A 20,246-nucleotide genomic window follows, 5' to 3' on the forward strand; every position below is an offset into this window, starting at 1 on the left:
GCCGCCGGTCCTGCATATCTTTCAAAGCGACCCCTCCCTCCACCGGGAGAGTAGTCTTTTTAGTCACAGCTGTGACTAACGCATCCACTTTAGGCATCCCAAAGAGGGCCAACTGACTTTCACTCAGAGGGTAAAGGTGACACATAGCCCTGGCCACCTTCAAGGGACTATCAGGGTCAGACCATTGAGCTGAAATAAGCTCTGGATGGACGCATGCACGGGAAAAGCCCGAGAAGGCTTCTTAGTACTAGCCATCCTAGGATTAATAGAAAAGGCAGCACCCTCGTCAGGATCTTCAATAGAAAGGGCCTGCAAGGCATCAGAAATGAGAGCTGGCAACTCGTTGCGGTGAAAAATCTGAACCGCTTTAGGGTCATCCAACTCCTGTGGGAAGCAGCCACCCTCGTCTGGATCATCAGTCCGTGATGGCCTGCCCGACCCCTCAGACTCCCCGAAACTAGACCACGGGGGAGAACCAGGTGAAGAGTCCCCCTCAGCCGGGGTATTCACTCGTCTACGCTAAGTGTCAGCCAAAAGCTCGGGGGAAGAAGTAAAGTCTCTAGCAGACGCTGGGCTATCAAGAACTGGAGGCAACCCAGTCCGAAAGGAATTGTCAGGAGCCTCAGGCAGTGCTCTTTTAACATAAAAGCCTTATGCATCAGCAGCTGTCACGTCTTCAAAGCTGGAACTAGGTTTGTGAGCCCTTGGACCACTGCCAAGGAGCGGCAGCGGCAGGCAACCCCCCCCCCCCCCCCCCCCACCACACACACCAGAGGGCAAGGCAGAACTCTGACAAACAGTGAGACCACCTGCACATGGCCACCTTTCACCAGGAGTTGAGCCCCTGGCTGCAAGTGGCCAGCAGGAACGTATAGGACAGGGCAGAAACAGGATCCCAATAAGGCTGCACAGGGACTGAGGGTCAGAGGGAAAAGAAATATACAGAGACAGCAAGGCAGGAAAGGATAAGCAAAGGATAAGACAGAAAGCTGCAAGCAGCCACTAAAACAGGAAACAAACACTGAAATAACAGAAACACAGAACTGAAAGCTGCAGAGCAGCCACAAAGACACAAAACAGAACAAAGACTAAACACAAAACTACAACTCAGAGACAAGACTAGAGAACAAGCAACAACCTAATCCAAACTACACACAGACTAACTAGAACAGACAAGAATCTCAGCAAGAATCAATACATAAAACCTGACTAGGCAGACGTGCACACAGCACACCGACAACCTCAGGGCCTAGGTGATGCAAGGCAAAGCAGAAAGATTTCAGAATGGCTATAAGCCCAGCAGCAGCTGAGCCTCAGCTGCAGCAATCACCAGGCAACTAGAAGTTTGTATTACGGGCTTCCAGAGCAAGGGGATCCATCTCAGAAGATAACAGGAGTGGATCTGAGTGGGACCCCATGAACTGCAGAGGATGGTGGAACTGGTGTATACAAATCAAAGTCAGGTATACACATAAAGTAGCACATATGAGTTTATCTTGTTGGGCAAACTGGATGGACCGTACAGGTCTTTCTCTGCCGTCATCTACTGTGTTACTGTGTTACGGGTGCTGTGCAGGTTCAAACAAACAGAGCAAGTCTGGCAGTCTGGAAGATCCGGACCGGACTGACCTGAAATCTGGAACTGGTGACAATGACCAGACAGTTCATTGCAGCCACCAGGTCTGGCTACCAGGGGGCGAGAAGAAGGAGAGCACTAATCATGGGCACAACCGTGACAGCAGCACAAATTCAAGGGAGAAAAACTCACCCTACACCTCCGTCCCCACATTGAGGGAAGCGGAGGCAATAGCTCCTCTAGAAACCTCAAAATGAGGCGTCCCCCTACACTCAGACCCCTCCGCAACCATAAGGGTCGAGTCACGCAGCGCCTCCAAGATGGCACCCGCTGTCAACTCCGTTGGGCGGGAAGACTCACCGTCCGCCATTGCTCGTCCTGCATTAGCAACTAGGCATCATTGAGCTGCAAAGTCCCGCTGCTGATCTGCGTTTCCCACAGTGGGAGCCAGCGCTTAACCCTTCAGAAGCATCAAATACAGAAAACAAATGGCGCCTTTGCGCCAAAACTTACCCCGCACAGAGCGCTATCAAGGGAACCGCCCGGAGGAGCTGGGCACCACTCTCACCTCAGGAGACCGAGTCAAACGAGCTTCGGTCAAGCTGCACCAAACCAGGAGCTCTGGAGAAAGCCTCAGAAATCGCCACGCTGAGAAAGCGAGCCTCTCTCTCTCTCTCTCTTTTTTTTTTTACTGTGAGGAAAGTTAGAGGCAGGCAGCCACAGAGGAACTCCGGGAGGAGGGGGAATGGGGTAAGACAGGGACAGGGAAAACCAAGTATGCCTTTAAAGTGGGCACCACCAGCCACAACACCCCCCTCCTCTACTGGTAAAGCACAGGAGCCACCCCAGGCAGAATCCAGGAGGCTGAGAAAGCGACGTCCACACCTGCTGGGAGATAGAGATATATTGAAGGCAGAGGGGGCTGGGTGTCCAGGAACACCATGTTCTCTATCTCCACCTGCTGGTAGGCAGATACAACCCATCAGTTAATGGATTCATCTGCTGTTGATGACAAGGAAATTATTATATTCTTTTTGTGATCATGCTGTAGGCATTCCCTTATACAGCAGCTTGAACCCATTAGAAGTAGTACTGCAAGACTACCACTAGGGGCCAATGATTCCATTTTGAATAGGCAGCTACTGGTGCAGGGAGCAAGTGGGGATCACTCCTGTCCTCGTTGCTCATGGGACTCCTTAGGGTGAGTCGGGCTATTGGGCAGGAGGTGGTTGGCTGGAAGGCAGCTGATGTGGGGGGGAGGGCAGTGGGGCTGGGTGAGAAAGCTGACTGGCTGGAAGGGATCTATGAGAGGGGGATATCGATGTGAGGGGTGTTCTTCTGCTATGTACACAAAAGCACCCAGGCCTTCTCAACCCTTAGAGTGGCTCAGGAGACCTTGGAGCCAAGAAGGCCCTACAGTGGTAAACAACTTTTTCCCAGCGCCTCAGTATGATTGGTTCCTGAAAGAAGAATTGAGATTCCTTCCACTACCTCTGGTGAGCTCTGATCAAACCAATTAGAAAGACCATTCCAGAATTCTGCCTTCTATGTATTTATTTTCCCCACCTGATCCCACAGCTGCTGCTGTGTCCAAGAAATTAGATTGGAGTCAGCACCCTTTCTGGACTCTAGCTTTAATTATTTCTTGGGTTAGTTAGCTAAAAATTACTTTTGTTATTGCAACGTGCAAGACAGAATTTGTGGTATTTAGGATTCGTTCAGGAAATTAATATTGGTTGGTATAAGAAACATTTTGTTAGCTGCACAGCAAACTGTTACTGAGAAATAATTATCTCATTTTTTAAAGTGCTGACATTCTTTATTTTTGCAATAAATCACTACAAACCTAAAATCTGTTCTCAACTTTAGTTCTGCCAGGCAATTATTGATGCTTGGAAGGGATACAAATACAAATCCTTTCCAAGGTACAGTAAACTGCATCCGCCCTATATGTGTAAGAATGAAGTGACTGAGACTCTTCAAAAGGGTGGTATTTGTGCCAGGAAATTGGAAGAAAGAGCTCTTTCCTTCCTGTCCATCCCTGGATGTGAGGTGAATTCACTGACTTGTTGTCACGTCACTTAATTCAAGATTCTCCGAGGACAAGCAGGCTGCTTGTTCTCACTGATGGGTGACGTCCACGGCAGCCCCTCCAATCGGAAACTTCACTAGCAAAGGCCTTTGCTAGTCCTCGCGCGCCCATGCGCACCGCGCATGCGCGGCCGTCTTCCCGCCCGAACCGGCTCGTGTTCGTCAGTCTTCTTTTGTCCGCGCTCGGTTACGGTCGTGTTTCGCCGTTCGTGCCCCGAAAGTTGACCTCGCGCGTCGTTTTCGACTCGTTTCTTCTGAGAAAGTTGAGAAAGTGTTTCGGGAAGACCCTTTTTGGTTTTTCCCTTCCCGTATTTCGAGCTTTCGCCCCGGTAAGTTTTCTTTCGTCGTCGGGGTAGGCCTTAGTTAGGCCTCGGTCGAAATTTCCTTCTCCCTATTTTTGTGGTGCCAATTTTCGTCATTTCGAGTTTTGATCTCGCCGGCGTGATTTTTCCGCCCATGACATCGAAGCCTTCCAGCGGCTTCAAGAACTGCACCCAGTGCGCCCGGGTAATCTCGCTCACTGATAGGCACCGCGTCGTGTCTTCAGTGTCTGGGGCTGGGCACCCGCCCTCAGCCTGTAGTCTGTGTTCCGCTTTTACAAAAGCGGACTCAGGTAGCGAGGTTAGCCCAGTGGAACATTTTGTTCTCGGCTCTTCGTCGGCAATCGGCACCGGGGTATCGAGTGCATCGACGTCGTCAGCGTCCAGACCTTCATCCTCAGTCGCCAGTGCATCGAGTGTATCGAGGCAATCGCCATCTGCATCGGCGCGGAGACATCGGACGACTGTATCGACTTCCGGTGGGTACCGGGACCTCGTCTGCTGATGTCGCGGACGGTGGTGCTTCGTCTGGAGTGCAGGTGAGGCTGTCCATTCCCCTGCTGGTGGGCGGTGAGCCTTCGGGTGGGGTCTCCCCCTACCACTGAGGGCTCCTGCGGTACAGCCCCCCCGAGACTGACCCTCTTCGGTCCTCGGCCCCGAGGAAGAGGACGGTTTGGATTCTACGTCCTCCTCGTCGGTGCCGGAAGCGCCGGTGACATGCTTCGCTCCAAAAAATCGAAGAAGCATCGACAACCGGTCCCCTTCCCGTGTCGGCACCGAGAGCTCTGGGTCGCCGAGGGAGTCGCACCCAGCAGGCATCGGCACCGACAGGACCGCTCACCCTCTGTCCAAGAGGTGTCGATGCGCTCCACTCTGGACAGCCCGGAACAGCCTCCACGCCCGGAACAGACTCTGACATCGACGCCCTGCATCGACCTCCATGCCTTTTTCTGCAGCCGCTCTGAACGAGAGCCTCCAGGCCGTTCTCCCAGAGATTCTGGGAGAGCTGTTGCGCCCTACCCCTCCGGTACCGGGGGTGCTTGCGCCACCGGTACCGTCGAGCGTGGCGCCGGCTGGCCCATCGCACCGGGGTGAGGTATCCGGCGTCGGTGCTTGCGTGCGGTACCGACTGCGGTCGGCCTCCCAGGAAGGCTCCCCGACTACGTCGGCGGAGGGAGCTTCGCCGGTGCGGGCGAGGGAGTCTACCTCTCGACGCTCCCACCGTGGCTGGGGTTCCACGGAGTCGAGCCGGGCACGGTTGCAGACACAGGTCCGTGAACTTGTGTCTGACACCGAGGGTGAGGCCTCGTGTGGAAGAAGAGGAAGACATCAGATATTTCTCTGATGAGGAGTCTGAGGGTCTTCCTTCTGATCCCACTCCCTCTCCTGAAAGACAGCTTTCTCCTCCGAGAGTCTGTCTTTCGCTTCCTTTGTCCGGGAGATGTCTACGGCCATCCCCTTCCCGGTGGTTGTGGAGGACGAGCCCAGGCTGAAATGTTTGAGCTCCTGGACTATCCTTCTCCACCTAAGGAAGCGTCCACAGTACCCATGCATCATGTCCTAAAAAAGACATTGCTGGCGAACTGGACCCAAGCCATTAACTAACCCCCACATTCCCAAGAAGATTGAGTCCAGTACCGGATCCATGGGGACCCAGAGCTGATGCGCACTCAGTTGCCTCACGACTCTGGAGTTGTGGATTTGGCCCTAAAGAAGGCCAAGAGTTCTAGGGAGCATGCTTCGGCGCCCCCGGGGCAAGGACTCTAGAACCTTGGACTCCTTTGGGAGGAAGGCCTACCATTCTTCTATGCTCGTGGCCAAAATTCAGTCCTACCAGCTCTACACGAGCATACACATGCGGAACAATGTGCGGCAGTTGACGGGCTTGGTGGATGCGCTCCCCCCTGAGCAAGCCAAGCCTTTTCAGGAGGTGGTCAGGCAGCTGAAGGCGTGCAGAAAATTCCTGGCCAGAGGGGTGTATGACACCTTTGATGTTGCATCCAGGGCCGCTGCTCAAGGTGTGGTGATGCGCAGACTCTCATGGCTGCATGCCTCCGACCTGGAGAATACAATCCAGCAGCGGATTGCGGACTCGCCTTGCCGTGCGGATAATATTTTTGGAGAGAAAGTCGAACAGGTGGTAGAGCAGCTCCACCAGCGGGACACCGCATTCGACAAGTTCTCCCGCCGGCAGCCTTCAGCCTCTACCTCTACAGGTAGAAGATTTTTGGGGGGAAGGAAGACTGTTCCCTACTCTTCTGGTAAGCGTAGGTACAATCCTCCTTCTCGACAGCCTGCGGCCCAGGCTAAGCCCCAGCGCGCTCGCTCTCGTCAGCAGCGTGCGCCTCAGCAAGGCCCCTCGGCTCCCCAGCAAAAGCAAGGGACGAGCTTTTGACTGGCTCAGCAGAGCATAGCCGACATCCAAGTGTCAGTGCCGGGCGACCTGCCAGTCGGAGGGAGGTTGAAAGCTTTTCACCAAAGGTGGCCTCTCATAACCTCCGACCAGTGGGTTCTTCAAATAGTCTGGCAAGGATACGCCCTCAATTTGGCCTCAAAACCTCCAAATTGTCCACCGGGAGCTCACTCTTACAGCTTCCAGCACAAGCAGGTACTTGCAGAGGAACTCTCCGCCCTTCTCAGCGCCAATGCGGTCGAGCCCGTGCCATCCGGGCAGGAAGGGCTGGGATTCTATTCCAGGTACTTCCTTGTGGAAAAGAAAACAGGGGGGATGTGTCCCATCCTAGACCTAAGGGCCCTGAACAAATATCTGGTCAAAGAAAAGTTCAGGATGCTTTCCCTGGGCACCCTTCTTCCCATGATTCAGGAAAAACGATTGGCTATGCTCTCTGGACTTTGAAGGATGCCTACACACATATCCCGATACTGCCCAGCTCAAAGACAGTATCTGCGATTTCAGCTGGGCACACGTCACTTCCAGTACTGTGTGCTACCCTTTGGCTCGCCTCTGCGCCCAGGGTGTTCACAAAGTGCTTGGCTGTAGTAGCAGCGGCTCTTCGCAGGCTGGGGTGGCACGTGTTCCCATATCTCGACGATTGGCTGGTGAAGAACACATCCGAGGCAGGAGCCCTGCAGTCCAGCAGATGACTATTCGCCTCCTGGAGCTACTGGGGTTTGTGATAAATTACCCAAAGTCCCATCTTCTCCCAGTGCAGAAACTTGAATTCATAGGAGCTCTGCTGGATTCTCGGACGGCTCGCGCCTATCTCCCAGAGGCGAGAGCCAACAACTTGTTGTCCCTCGTCTCGCGGGTGCGAGCGTCACAGCAGATCACAGCTCGGCAGATGTTGAGATTGCTGGGCCACATGGCCTCCACAGTTCATGTGACTCCCATGGCCCGCCTTCACATGAGATCTGCCCAATGGACCCTAGCTTCCCAGTGGTTTCAGGCTGCTGGGGATCTAGAAGACGTGATCCACCTGTCCACGAGTTTTCTCAAATCCCTGTATTGGTGGACTCTGGGACGTCCTTTCCAAATTCCTCAGCCACAAAAAGTGCTGACCACGGATGCGTCTCTCCTGGGATGGGGAGCTCATGTCGATGGGCTTCACACCCAAGGAAGCTGGTCCCTCCAGGAACGCGATCTGCAGATCAATCTTCTGCAGTTACGAGCGATCTGGAACGCTCTGAAGGCTTTCAGAGATCGGCTGTCCCACCAAATTATCCAAATTCAGACAGACAACCAGGTTGCCATGTACTACGTCAACAAGCAGGGGGGCACCGGATCTCGCCCCCTGTGTCAGGAAGCCGTCAGCATGTGGCTCTGGGCTCGCCGTCACGGCATGGTGCTCCAAGCCACATATCTGGCAGGTGTAAACAACAGTCTGGCCGACAGGTTGAGCAGGATTATGCAACCTCACGAGTGGTCGCTCAATTCCCGTGTAGTGCGACAGATCTTCCAGGTGTGGGGCACCCCCTTGGTGGATCTCTTCGCATCTCGAGCCAACCACAAAGTCCCTCAGTTCTGTTCCAGACTTCAGGCCCATGGCAGACTGGCATCGGATGCCTTCCTCCTGGACTGGGGGGAGGGTCTGCTGTATGCTTATCCTCCCATACCTCTGGTGGGGAAGACTTTGTTGAAACTCAAGCAAGACCGAGGCACCATGATTCTGATTGCTCCTTTTTGGCCGCGTCAGATCTGGTTCCCTCTTCTTCTGGAGTTGTCCTCACGAAGAATCGTGGAGATGGAGTGTTTTCCGACCCTCATCACACAGGACGAAGGGGCGCTTCTTCATCCCAACCTCCGGTCCCTGGCTGTCACGGCCTGGATGTTGAGAGTGTAGACTTTGCCTCTTTGGGTCTGTCAGAGGGTGTCTCCTGCATCTTGCTTGCTTCCAGGAAAGATTCCACTAAGAGGAGTTACTTCTTTCTATGGAGGAGGTTTGCCGTCTGGTGTGACAGCAAGGCCCTAGATCCTCGCTCTTGTCCTACACAGACCCTGCTTGAATACCTTCTGCACTTGTCTGAGTCTGGTCTCAAGACCAACTCTGTAAGGGTTCACCTTAGTGCAATCAGTGCATACCATTACCGTGTGGAAGGTAAGCCGATCTCAGGACAGCCTTTAGTTGTTCGCTTCATGAGAGGTTTGCTTTTGTCAAAGCCCCCTGTCAAGCCTCCTACAGTGTCATGGGATCTCAATGTCGTTCTCACCCAGCTGATGAAACCTCCTTTTGAGCCACTGAACTTCTGCCATCTGAAGTACTTGACCTGGAAGGTAATTTTCTTGGTGGCAGTTACTTCAGCTCGTAGAGTCAGTGAGCTTCAGGCCCTGGTAGCCCAGGCCCCTTACACCAAATTTCATCATAACAGAGTAGTCCTCCGCACTCACCCTAAGTTCTTGCCAAAGGTTGTGTCGGAGTTCCATCTGAACCAGTCAATTGTCTTGCCAACATTCTTTCCCCGTCCTCATTCCTGCCCTGCTGAACATCAGCTGCACACATTGGACTGCAAGAGAGCATTGGCCTTCTATCTGGAGCGGACACAGCCCAACAGACAGTCCGCCCAATTGTTTGTTTCTTTTGATCCCAACAGGAGGGGAGTGGCTGTGGGAAAACGCACCATATCCAATTGGCTAACAGATTGCATTTCCTTCACTTACACCCAGGCTGGGCTGGCTCTTGAGGGTCATGTCACGGCTCTTAATGTTAGAGCCATGGCAGCGTCGGTAGCCCACTTGAAGTCAGCCACTATTGAAGAGATTTGCAAGGCTGCGACGTGGTCATCTGTCCACACATTCACATCTCATTACTGCCTGCAGCAGGATACCCGACGCGACAGTCGGTTCGGGCAGTCAGTGCTTCAGAATCTGTTCGGGGTTTAGAATCCAACTCCACCCCCCTAGGCCCATGTTTGTTCTGTTCCAGGCTGCACTCTCAGTTAGTTGGTAAATTTTTTAGGTCAATCTCAGTTATGTCCTCGCCGTTGCGAGGCCCTATTGACCATGGTTGTTGTTTTGAGTGAGCCTGGGGGCTAGGGATACCCCATCAGTGAGAACAAGCAGCCTGCTTGTCCTCGGAGAAAGCGAATGCTACATACCTGTAGAAGGTATTCTCCGAGGACAGCAGGCTGATTGTTCTCACAAACCCGCCCGCCTCCCCTTTGGAGTTGTGTCTTCCCTTGCTTTGTTTTGCTACATATGGGACTGACGAACACGAGCCGGTACGGGCGGGAAGACGGCCGCGCATGGGCGCGCGAGGACTAGCAAAGGCCTTTGCTAGTGAAGTTTCCGATTGGAGGGGCTGCCGTGGACGTCACCCATCAGTGAGAACAATCAGCCTGCTGTCCTCGGAGAATACCTTCTACAGGTATGTAGCATTCGCTTTAGTGGTATATAAATTAGAAATTAAGGGGTTGATATTCAAGCGATTTAACCAGCCAGAAATGGCATTTGGCCTGTTAAATTGTTTATTCAGTGCTAGGTTACCTGGTTAGCACTGCTGAAAATAAAGAGTTAGCACCTATCTCAAAACCAGCTATTTTGGGGCTGTTCCGGTGGCAAAGTCGGATCTTAGTCAGTTAAAACTGGCCAAAGTCACTTTATAAATAGGACCGTATAAAAGTCAGTACTATCTTTAAGCTGAATATTGCATTTAATTGTCTATGGTGTAACTGGTTTTCAGTGCTCAAGCCCGGACATGACCCAGCATTGAATTTCTGGGTATAGCACTGAAGGCAAAATGCTGAGCACCGCTGACTGAGTATTGACCCCCTGTATTATTACTTGTGAATACTAATGGGGGTATATGAATACTCACAACTCTTTGTGTTATCGTGACTAGCTCTCCCTTTTCTCTGTTATGTGTGCCAGTTTTCTATTATCTCTCTGTGAGACAGTCCTGAGAGATTAGGTGTGAGTGTGCTCTCAACTTGAGACAGCTGCTAGAGATTGTGGGTGCAGAGTCAGCCCTACCGATAAGTGATTATGTTCTTTCCACATGGCCTAAAGTGGGGATACCATCTTGCCAAGGTAAAATTATGTATCATACCTGATAATTTTCTTTCCATTAATCATAGTTGATCAATCCATAGACTGGTGGGTTGTGTCCATCTACCAGCAGATGGAGATAGAGAGCAATCCTTTTGCCTCCCTATATGTGGTCATGTGCTGCCGGAAACTCCTCAGTATGTCGATATCCAAGTTCCATCCGCAGGACTCAGCACTTAGAGAATTACACCCACAAAGGGACACTCTGCCCAGCTCACCACCGCCGAAACGGGGGAGGGGAATTAACCCAGCTCATCCCCACACAAGTGGGGGAGGGGAATCCGTCCAGCTCATCCCCGCGGAGCGGGGGAGGGACACCACCCCGCCGATGCGGGGGGATCTGGCTTATCCTGCAACCGCAACCGCGGGAGGAGCTGACTGACCCTAACACCGCCGAAGAGGGAGGGGTACAAAGCTGCCCTACAACCGCACGAAGCGGGAGGGAGCGCCGGCAGAATTTATGTCTCAATCCAGCCCCGTAAAACGGAGGGGAGAGGAATGCAGCAGCTCACTGTAACACAAACTCGTCTCAACTCTTGAAGAATCCAATTGAAAAAACTTGAACACGAAGTCCTCCTGAACAGGAACTGAAGACTAAACTTGAACCTGAAATGCAACCAGAATATAAACAGTACAGATATCTGGGAGGGGCTATGGATTGATCAGCTATGATTAATGGAAAGAAAATTATCAGGTATGATACATAATTTTACCTTCCATATCATCATGCTGATCAATCCATAGACTGGTGGGATGTACCGAAGCAGTACTCACCCAGGGCGGGACATTGAAATCCCTGACCGCAACACTGAAGCTCCAAACTGGGCCTCCGCCCGAGCAGCCACAGTCAAGCGGTAATGCCTGGAGAAGGTATGGGCCGATGCCCAAGTTGCCGCCTTGCATATCTCTTCCAAGGAGACGGACCCGGCCTCTACCATCGAGGCCGCCTGAGCTCTAGTGGAGTGAGCCTTCAGCTGAATAGGCGGCACCTTCCCCGCGGCCACATAAGCCGCTGCAATGGCTTCCTTGACCCATCTTGCCACTGTAGGCTTAGCAGCCTGCAGACCCTTACGAGGACCTGCAAACAGGACAAACAGATGATCCGATTTCCGGAAATCATTGGTCACTTCCAAGTATCTGATGATGACTCGTCTCACATCCAGAAATTTGAGAGCAGAGTATTCCTCTGGGTAGTCCTCCCTACGAAAGGAAGGGAGACAGAGCTGCTGATTCACATGGAAGCGAGAAACAATCTTGGGCAGGAGGAAGGCACTGTGCGAATAGTCACTCCTGCCTCAGTGAACTGCAGAAAAGGCTCTCGACATGAGAGCGCCTGGAGCTCGGAAACTCTTCTGGCTGAAGTGATAGCCACCAAAAAGACTGCCTTCAACGTCAGGTCTTTCAGAGATGCCCTCGACAAGGGTTCAAAAGGCGGCTTCTGCAAGGCTCTTAGCACCAGGTTGAGATTCCACGCAGGCACCACTGAGTGCAGAGGAGGGCGCAGGTGATTAACTCCCTTGAGAAAACGTACCACATCTGGCTGCGAAGCCAGGGAAGCACCCTTCAGGCGGCCCCTGAAGCAAGCCAGAGCCGCTACCTGGACTTTAAGGGAACTGAGCGACAGGCCTTTCTCCAGACCTTCTTGCAGGCACGCCAGCACTGAAGAAATTGGAGCAGTGAAGGGAGAAAGTGAGCCTGCTTCACACCACGCTGCAAAGGTACGCCAAACCCTGGCGTAAGCAGTAGAAGTAGAGCGCTTCCTCGCTCTCAGCATAGTGGCGATGACCTTGTCTGAGAAGCCTTTCTTCCTCAGACGCTGCCGCTCAATAGCCAGGCCGTAAGACCAAAGGGGGAGGGATCCTCCATCACCACGGGACCCTGATGCAACAGGCCCTGCTCCACTGGCAGCCGCAGAGGGTCATCCACTGAGAGCCTGATCAAGTCCGCATACCAGGGACGTCTGGGCCAGTCTGGACCCACCAGGATTATTCGGCCCGGAGCTTTGCCACCCGGTCTAGTACCCTGCCCAACATGGGCCAGGGCGGGAACACATAGAGAAGCTCCTGTGTCGGCCACTGTTGGAGAAGAGCATCTACTCCCAGAGATCGAGGGTCCCGTCCTCTGCTGAAAAAGCGCGGCAATTGGCAATTGGCCGATGACGCCATCAGATCTAGGCTCGGCTGGCCCCAGCGCTTCGTGATGTCCAAGAACGCTCGAGCCGATAAGTGCCACTCTCCGGGATCCAAGGTATGGCGACTGAGAAAGTCCGCCTTGACATTCATGACTCCAGCAATGTGGGCCGCTGACAGCTGTTCCAGGTTCGCTTCCGCCCACTGGCATAGATTCATGGCTTCCTTGGCTAGAGGGGCGCTCTTGGTACCTCCCTGGCGGTTGACATAGGCCACAGCCGTGGCATTGTCCGACAGGACCCGTATTGGCTTCAACGCCAGTACTGGGAGGAACTCCAAAAGCGCCAACCAAATGGCTCTGAGTTCCAGGAGGTTGATAGACCACTCTGCAGGAGACCAGAGCCCCTGCGCTGTCCTTCCCAAGCAGTGGGCTCCCCAGCCCGTCAAAGAGGCGTCCGTCGTGACGACAATCCACTCCGGGGTCACAAGAGGCATCCCTGCAGACAACTTGTCTGTCTTCAGCCACCAGCTCAGCGCCTTGTGCACTGCTGGGTCCAAGGGAAGGCACACAGCATAATCCTCCGACACCGGAGTCCAGCGCTGCAGCAGAGAGTGTTGTAGTGGTCTCATATGAGCCCTGGCCCAGGGCACTACTTCCATCGTGGCCGTCATAGAGCCCAACAGCTGCACATAGCCCCAAGCCCGAAGCGGAGAGGCTACTAAAGTAAATGGAGTAACGTCCCTTGCCAAGCTGATTTTCTGGCACCGGAACGACCGCACCCAGGCGGATCAGGTTGTCCAAGGTCTGCTGCACTGCCACAGCTTTGACCGGAGACTTGCAGGGAGAGAGTACAAACCCTTAAGGGTCGGCAGAACTCTAGCTTGTAGCCGTCTCTGATGACTTCCAGCACCCACGCGTCTGAAGTTACCCTGGGCCACTCGCCCAGAAACGAGGACAGGCGTCCTCCAATCTGCGCTGTGCCATGGACCAGGACCCCGTCATTGGGTACGAGACCCTGGGGGAGGACCGGAGGGCGCACCTCCGGGACGGCGGTCTCTGCGAAAGGAATGCTGCTTGGGGGAGAAGTTCCTCTTGAAGGAAGAGGGGGCAGAGGAGCCCGACTTGCCCGGGCGGTACCGACGGGCTTCCTGAAACCGTCCTCTGGAGATACCGGGGCGAGCACTGGCCCGAGCCCTGACCTCTGGTAACCTCTTGCCCTTAGACGTGCCGAGATCGGTCACAATTTTGTCCAGCTCGACCCCAAAGAGCAGCTTGCCTTTAAAAGGCAACTTAGCCAGGCGGGACTTAGAGGCGTGGTCCGCAGACCAATGATTCAGCCAAAGCCACCGCCCCGCAGAGACTGTCTGAGCCATACCTTTAGCCGAGGCTCTCAAGACATCATACAGTAAGTCTGCCAAATAAGCCAAGCCCGATTCCAGGGCCGGCCAATCAGCCCTCAAGGAAGGATCCGAGGGGGAAGCCCGCTGCACAATCGTCAGGCACACCCTGGCCACGTAGGAGCCGCAAACTGAGGCCTGCAAACTTAAGGCAGCCGCCTCGAAGAACGACCTTAAGGCCGCCTCCAATCTTCTGTCTTGGGCGTCCTTTAGGGCCGTGCCACCTTCCACCGGCAACGCCGTTTTCTTAGTCACCGCAGTGATTAAAGAATCCACGGTAGGCCAAAGAAAGGCCTCCCGTTCACTTTCAGGCAAAGGATAGAGGCGGGACATAGCCCTAGCCACTTTGAGGCTCGCTTCCGGGACATCCCATTGAGCCGAAATTAAGGTGTGCATGGCATCATGCACGTGGAAGGTTCTAGGCGGGCACTTCGTCTCCAGCATAATGGCGGAGCCAACAGGGGCTGAGGGAGAGACGTCCTCTGGAGAGGAAATCTTCAAAATGCTCATGGCCTGCACTAACAGGTTGGGCAAATCCTCTGAGCGAAAGATCCGCGCTGCAGAGGGGTCATCCGCTCCATCAGAGCGGGAATCCGTCTCCTCCAAGGAATCCCCAAAGGACCGTTGGGAGAACTCAGATACGCTGCCCTCATCTACATCAGAGGAAACAGAGTCCTCTAAGGCCTGGGAATCCACCCGAGGGCGTTTACTTCTAGGGGCCTCAACCCCTTTATCGGACAAGGGAGAAGGGGCAGCGTTTTGCATAAGGAAGGCCTGATGCAGCAGCAAAATAAACTCGGGGGAGAAACCCCCCAGACTGTGCACTTCAGCAGCCTGGGCCACAGCCCTAGACGCACCCTCAACCGGCGCTCGCAAGAGTGGGGGAGAAACATGCTGCGCATCCAAGATGGCGTCCGGCGCGACACTCCGCGAAGGAGCCGCGCGGGAAGAATGGTGCTTAACTTTAGCCGCTTTTTTGCCGTCGCCCAAATCAAGGGCGGCCATGGCATTAACGTCTCCCAGCTCAAGGGCGGCCCAGAAGAAGCCGTCCGAGCAGAGTGGCCGGCCAAGATGGCGGAGGCGAGCAGCGGGGGATGGGCGTTTATGGCGGGAAAAACCGCCGCACCGGAGGAAGACCCGGGACACTGACCGGCCTCCGAACTGACACCCACCAAGGGCGAATCAGACTTTAAGACCCCCGCATCCCTGCTAGAAGCGCACACGCGGTCCGGGGAGCGATTCTTCGCGCCCTCGCCCTCCGACGCCATAGGCCACGTGGAGATCGATCGGGGAACCCCCTGCCCGCTATAAAAAGGTAAAAATTACCTGCTTCTCGCTCCGAGCTGTAACGAACTGGTGTCCCAGTGAGTAGCTGCAATCAACGTTTAAATAAACGTCGAAATAAACGCCCTTAAGGACGTCCAAATTTTTTTTTTTAAACGGAGCCAGCGGGAGGGGGGAGAAAAGGAGGGACCTGGCGCCACCAGGTTTGCACTTGCTCAAGAAGAGCCCTCAACCCCAGGTACTCAACAAAACCTAAAAATTAGGCTTGGAGACCTAGCCAGAGCTGCTGCTGTGTGTGACCACCACCTGCTGAGATAGAGAACATACTGAGGAGTTTCCGGCAGCACATGACCACATATAGGGAGGCAAAAGGATTGCTCTCTATCTCCACCTGCTGGTAGATGGACACAACCCACCAGTCTATGGATTGATCAGCATGATGATATGGAAGCCTATAATTGACATCCCTCTCATTTTTACCTTCACTGGACATAATGCTACCAAGGTAAGTGAAGTTGGCCACGTCTTCAACAGGTTGTTGGTTAATGTTTATTTGTATATAGGCTTGATGAACAACTTGCATGATCTTAGTCCTAGCAACTGTGATATATGCTATGAAACATGGAAAACTGCTAGAAAGATAACAAAAAAACTGAATGCATTCTATTAGTGGTTCCTGCAAAGAATTCTTGGTGTCACCTATCATGACCAGTGGCCAATCAAACATGCTGGAAAACACTTGCTACACATTGTGCCCAAGCAGGGTTGCCAGGTGGAAAAATTTTTTCCCACCCAATCGAGCCCAAAACCCGCCCAAAGTCAAACCCCGCCCCTGACACCCCCACCCCGCCCCCGCCGTCATCACCCCCGCTGTCATCGGCCCCGCCTCCCCCGTCATCGGCCCCGCCCAAAACGTCACTAACCCCGCCCCCCACCGCGGCCGAAAAAAACGCTTTTAAAACCGCCCCAAAATACCCAAAAGGAGCCCAAAAAACCGGCAACCCACCGCGGGCAAAAATTTCCCGCGGCGGGTCGCGAAAAAACCGCCCACCTGACAACACTGTGCCCAAGTGCACATGAGGAGCTAAGTCAAAGTCTCAGCCTCTACTGACTTATGCAAATGAGCCTCGTCAGATGGTCTCATATCCCTTCACATTCCCTACACGCTGCTTCAGTGTGGAGTGTTCTCTCTTTGGTGGCTTGCACTCTGAAAGATTCCTAAGAAATTTGCCAAAGACTAAGTGCGTTGGGATCTTATCTTGTTCTGTTTCTATGCTAGTCCTGAGACAGTTCTGTAGAACTGTGTGGGCTGTTGTCTCAGCTCCTGTCAGGCCAAGACCCTTATAGAGACTTGTAGTGTAGCAAACCACTCTAATAGCTAGTGACCTGGAACAAGTAAAGGTCAGTGTCAGATAGCACATCCCAAGGTATCAGGAATTGTATAGGGCTCAGTTAAAAGGGGTTTCTGGTAAACCATCTGCAACATCTTGCAGGCTAATCAATCTACTTTCTATCAAGCCTCTTGAACCCTAAGTTCTTGTTGCCAAATTTCTGTTCTCCAGGTGGATCCACTACCTATTTGGTAACTCCAGTTCTAGGCCTGCTGCTTTCATTTACTGCTTGTTTCTATTCAGCTTTGTGACCTGCTGACTGATCCAGTTTCAGCCTTACAATTCTGGTTTATTTTCAAATCTGCCTCCAGTCATGGGCTGTATTTGAGTGCAGTGATGCCCATCCTCATACAACTACTAACGCTAACAAAAGCAACAAACCTCTCTGTGTTAGCCCCAGAAAGAGGGCCTCTGGTCAAGTTCTTGTTTATTCTTGATGAAGGAAAGGTATTTGAATTGTAGAGGATGTTGACTGGCGGAGGTATGGGTCTCTGCAGACCTGCTAGAAATAGAAATAAAGTCATCTATTCATTGCCCTGTTCAAACCTGAAAATTATTAACTTAGCAGTGTGCAAGAGAAACACTGAATGCAAATCTTAAAACTATCCAGTGCTGGAAAAGACATTTTCAGCAATAAACAGCAAACAATAATGGAGCTCAGTAGCACTATCCAACATGCTGAAGACCCGATACTCAGCAGAACTTACCTGTGTAGGAGGGGCTTCTACCCAGAAAACTTCTCACCAGCTGATACCCAGATATTCAGCAACACTTACCCAGATAGTACCACTGAAAATGTGGTCCAACCACCTTGGCCATATCATGGCATTTTGGGAGCAACTCTGAGTGGAGAGAGGAGTTCCTAGACAGTGGTAATATTCAGTCTGCTAACTAGAAACTATTGGGTTAAAGTTAGGACAGCAAAAAGGTGGTCCTAACCTTAACTGCACTTGCAATACACCAGCCGTAGACCTGGTGGAACTGTGGGCACTAAAATGCAGTGAGGGTATGTATAACTTATATTACATAAGAACATAAGTGTTGCCAATACTGGAACAGACCAAAGGTTCATCAAGCCCAGCATCCCGCTTCCAACAGTGGCCAGTCCAGGTTACAAGTACCTGGCAAGATCCTAAACAGTACAATTCATTTTATGCTGCTTATCTTAGAAATAAGCAGTGGATTTTCCCCAAGGCCATCTTAATAATGGCTTATAGAATTTTCTTTTAGGAAGTTATCTAAACCTTTTCAAAACCCTGCTAAGCTAACTGCTTTTACCACATTCTCTTGGAATGAATTCCAGAGTTTAACTACAAGCTGAGTGAAGAAATATTTTCTTCAATTAGTTTTAAATTTACTACTTAATAGCTTCGTTGTGTGCCCCCTAGTCCTAGTACTTTTAGAACGAGTAAACAAGCGATTCACATCCACCTATTCCATTTCATCATTATTTTATAGACCTCTATCATATCTCTCCTCAGCCGTCTCTTTTCCAAGCTAAAAAAACACTAGCTGCTTTACTCTTTCCTCATAGGGAACTTGTCCCATTCCCTTTATAATTCTCTGTAACTTTTCTAATTCCACTATATCTTTTTTGAGATGCGGTAACCAGAATTGCACACAGTATTCGAGGTGCGGTCACACCATGGAGTGATACAATGGCATTATAACATTCTCATTTTGCTTTCCATTCCTTTCCTAATAATACCTAACATTCTATTTGCTTTCTTGGCTGCCGCCGCACACTGACCAGAGAGTTTCAATGTGTCATCAACAGTGACACCTAGATCATTTTCCTGGTTGGTGACTCCTAATGTGGAAACTTGCATCACGTAGCAATACTTTGGGTTCCTCTTTATTAACATTCATCACTTTGCATTTGCTCACATTAAATGTCAGCTGCCATTTGGATGCCCAGTTTCCCAGTTTTGTAAGGTCCACTTGCAATTTTTCACAATTCTCTTGCGATTTAATAACTTTGAATAACTTTGTGTCATCAGCAAATGTAATTACCTCACTAGTTATTCCTACCTCTAGATTATTTATATAAATATGTTAAAAAGCAGTGATCCCAGCACAGACCACTGTGAAACCCCACTATTCACACTTCTCCATTGAGAATACTGACCATTTAACCCTACTCTCTGTTTTCTATCTTTTAACCAGTTTTTAATCCACAGTAGGACATTTACCTCCTGTCCCATGACTCTCTAATTTCCTCAGGAGTCTTTCATGAGATACTTTGTCAAACGCCTTTTGAAAATCCCAATACACAATATCGACTGGCTCACCTTTATCCTTCGTCACCGTCGTCACACCTCTCCTACTCTTCTCCGTACTCTCTTGCTCCTTCTCCTGCTCTCCGCTGGGGATATCAATCCCAATCCCGGTCCCCCACATCAGCTCTCACCCTATCTACGCAGGCCACACCATGATAGCTCCAATCTACTCTCTGTTCCTCTCCTCCCCCCTTCTTCCCTGCCCTTTTCCTGTGCTTTGAGGAATGCCCGCTCTATCTGCAACAAACTCCCCTATATCCACAATCTCTTTATCTCTCGCACCCTCCATCTACTTGCCCTAACTGAAACCTGGCTTCACCCTGAAGACTCTGCTTCAGTCGCCGCTCTATGCCATGGAGGCTATCTTTTCTCCCATACTCCTTGCCCGGTGGGCCGTGGAGGCGGTGTCAAGCTACTACTTTTGCCCTCTTGTAGATTTCAACCTCTCCTCTAACCTCAATCACACTGCTTTTCTTCCTTCGAAGTCCATTCCATCCGCTTATTCGCTCTTCTGCCTCTCCGAGTAGCAGTCATTTATCCCCCCCCCCCCTGATAAATCCCTCTCTTCCTTTCTCACCAACTTTGTTGCCTGACTTTCCTTCTTCCTTGCACCCTCATCTCCTTCTCTCATTCTAGGGGATTTTAACATTCATGCTAATGATCCCTCTGACTCTCATACTTCTCAGTTTCTTGCTTTAACATCTTCCTTCAATCTCCAACTGTGCTCCACTGCCCCGACTCACCAGAATGGCCATTGTCTCGATCTTATCCTCGCCTCAAACTGCTCACTCTCCCATTTCTGCGCCTCACCTCTTCCCCTCTCCGACCATCATCTGATAACTTTCACACTTAAACACCCTCCTCCCCAGCATGTCCAATCCTTAGCAACACATTTAGGAATCTTTAGGCTATCGACCCTTCGACCCTACCCACCAACGTCTCAAATCTCTTCTCTACCGCTATGGTATCCAAGTCCATCAATGAGACTGTCTCGGCCTGTAACACTATTCTCACCTCTGCGTTGGACACTCTCGCTCCTCCCATGCCTCATCCTGTAAAACGTACCAAACCCCAGCCTTGGCTGACCTCTACAATCCGCTACTTACGTTCCTGCGCCCGTTCTGCCGAATGCCTCTGGCTAAAATCTCGTGACCATGCTGACTTCATACATTTCAAATTATTGCTGACCTCCTTCCAGTCTGCTCTTTTCTTCGCCAAACAGGACTATTACATCCAGTTGACAAACTCTCTTGGCTCAAACCCTCGACACCTCTTC

General features: G+C 51.9%; 1 protein-coding gene across 5 annotated transcripts in view; it reads right to left on the minus strand.

Annotated features, from left to right (window-relative positions):
- The window catches only part of LCP2 (lymphocyte cytosolic protein 2), an 888,998-nt gene that overhangs the window by 202,075 nt on the left and 666,677 nt on the right, over window positions 1–20,246 (minus strand). For 3 of the 5 annotated variants that reach the window (XM_030211063.1, XM_030211061.1, XM_030211065.1), the window contains one exon: window positions 17,073–17,193. In XM_030211063.1, coding sequence (XP_030066923.1) covers window positions 17,073–17,193 — 121 coding nt within the window. The remainder of the gene's footprint in view (window positions 1–17,072; window positions 17,194–20,246) is intronic. The other 2 variants (XM_030211064.1, XM_030211062.1) reach the window with 1 other exon arrangement.

This window comes from Microcaecilia unicolor, chromosome 8, assembly GCF_901765095.1.
Source record: "Microcaecilia unicolor chromosome 8, aMicUni1.1, whole genome shotgun sequence".
Classification (NCBI taxonomy): Eukaryota; Metazoa; Chordata; class Amphibia; order Gymnophiona; family Siphonopidae; genus Microcaecilia; species Microcaecilia unicolor.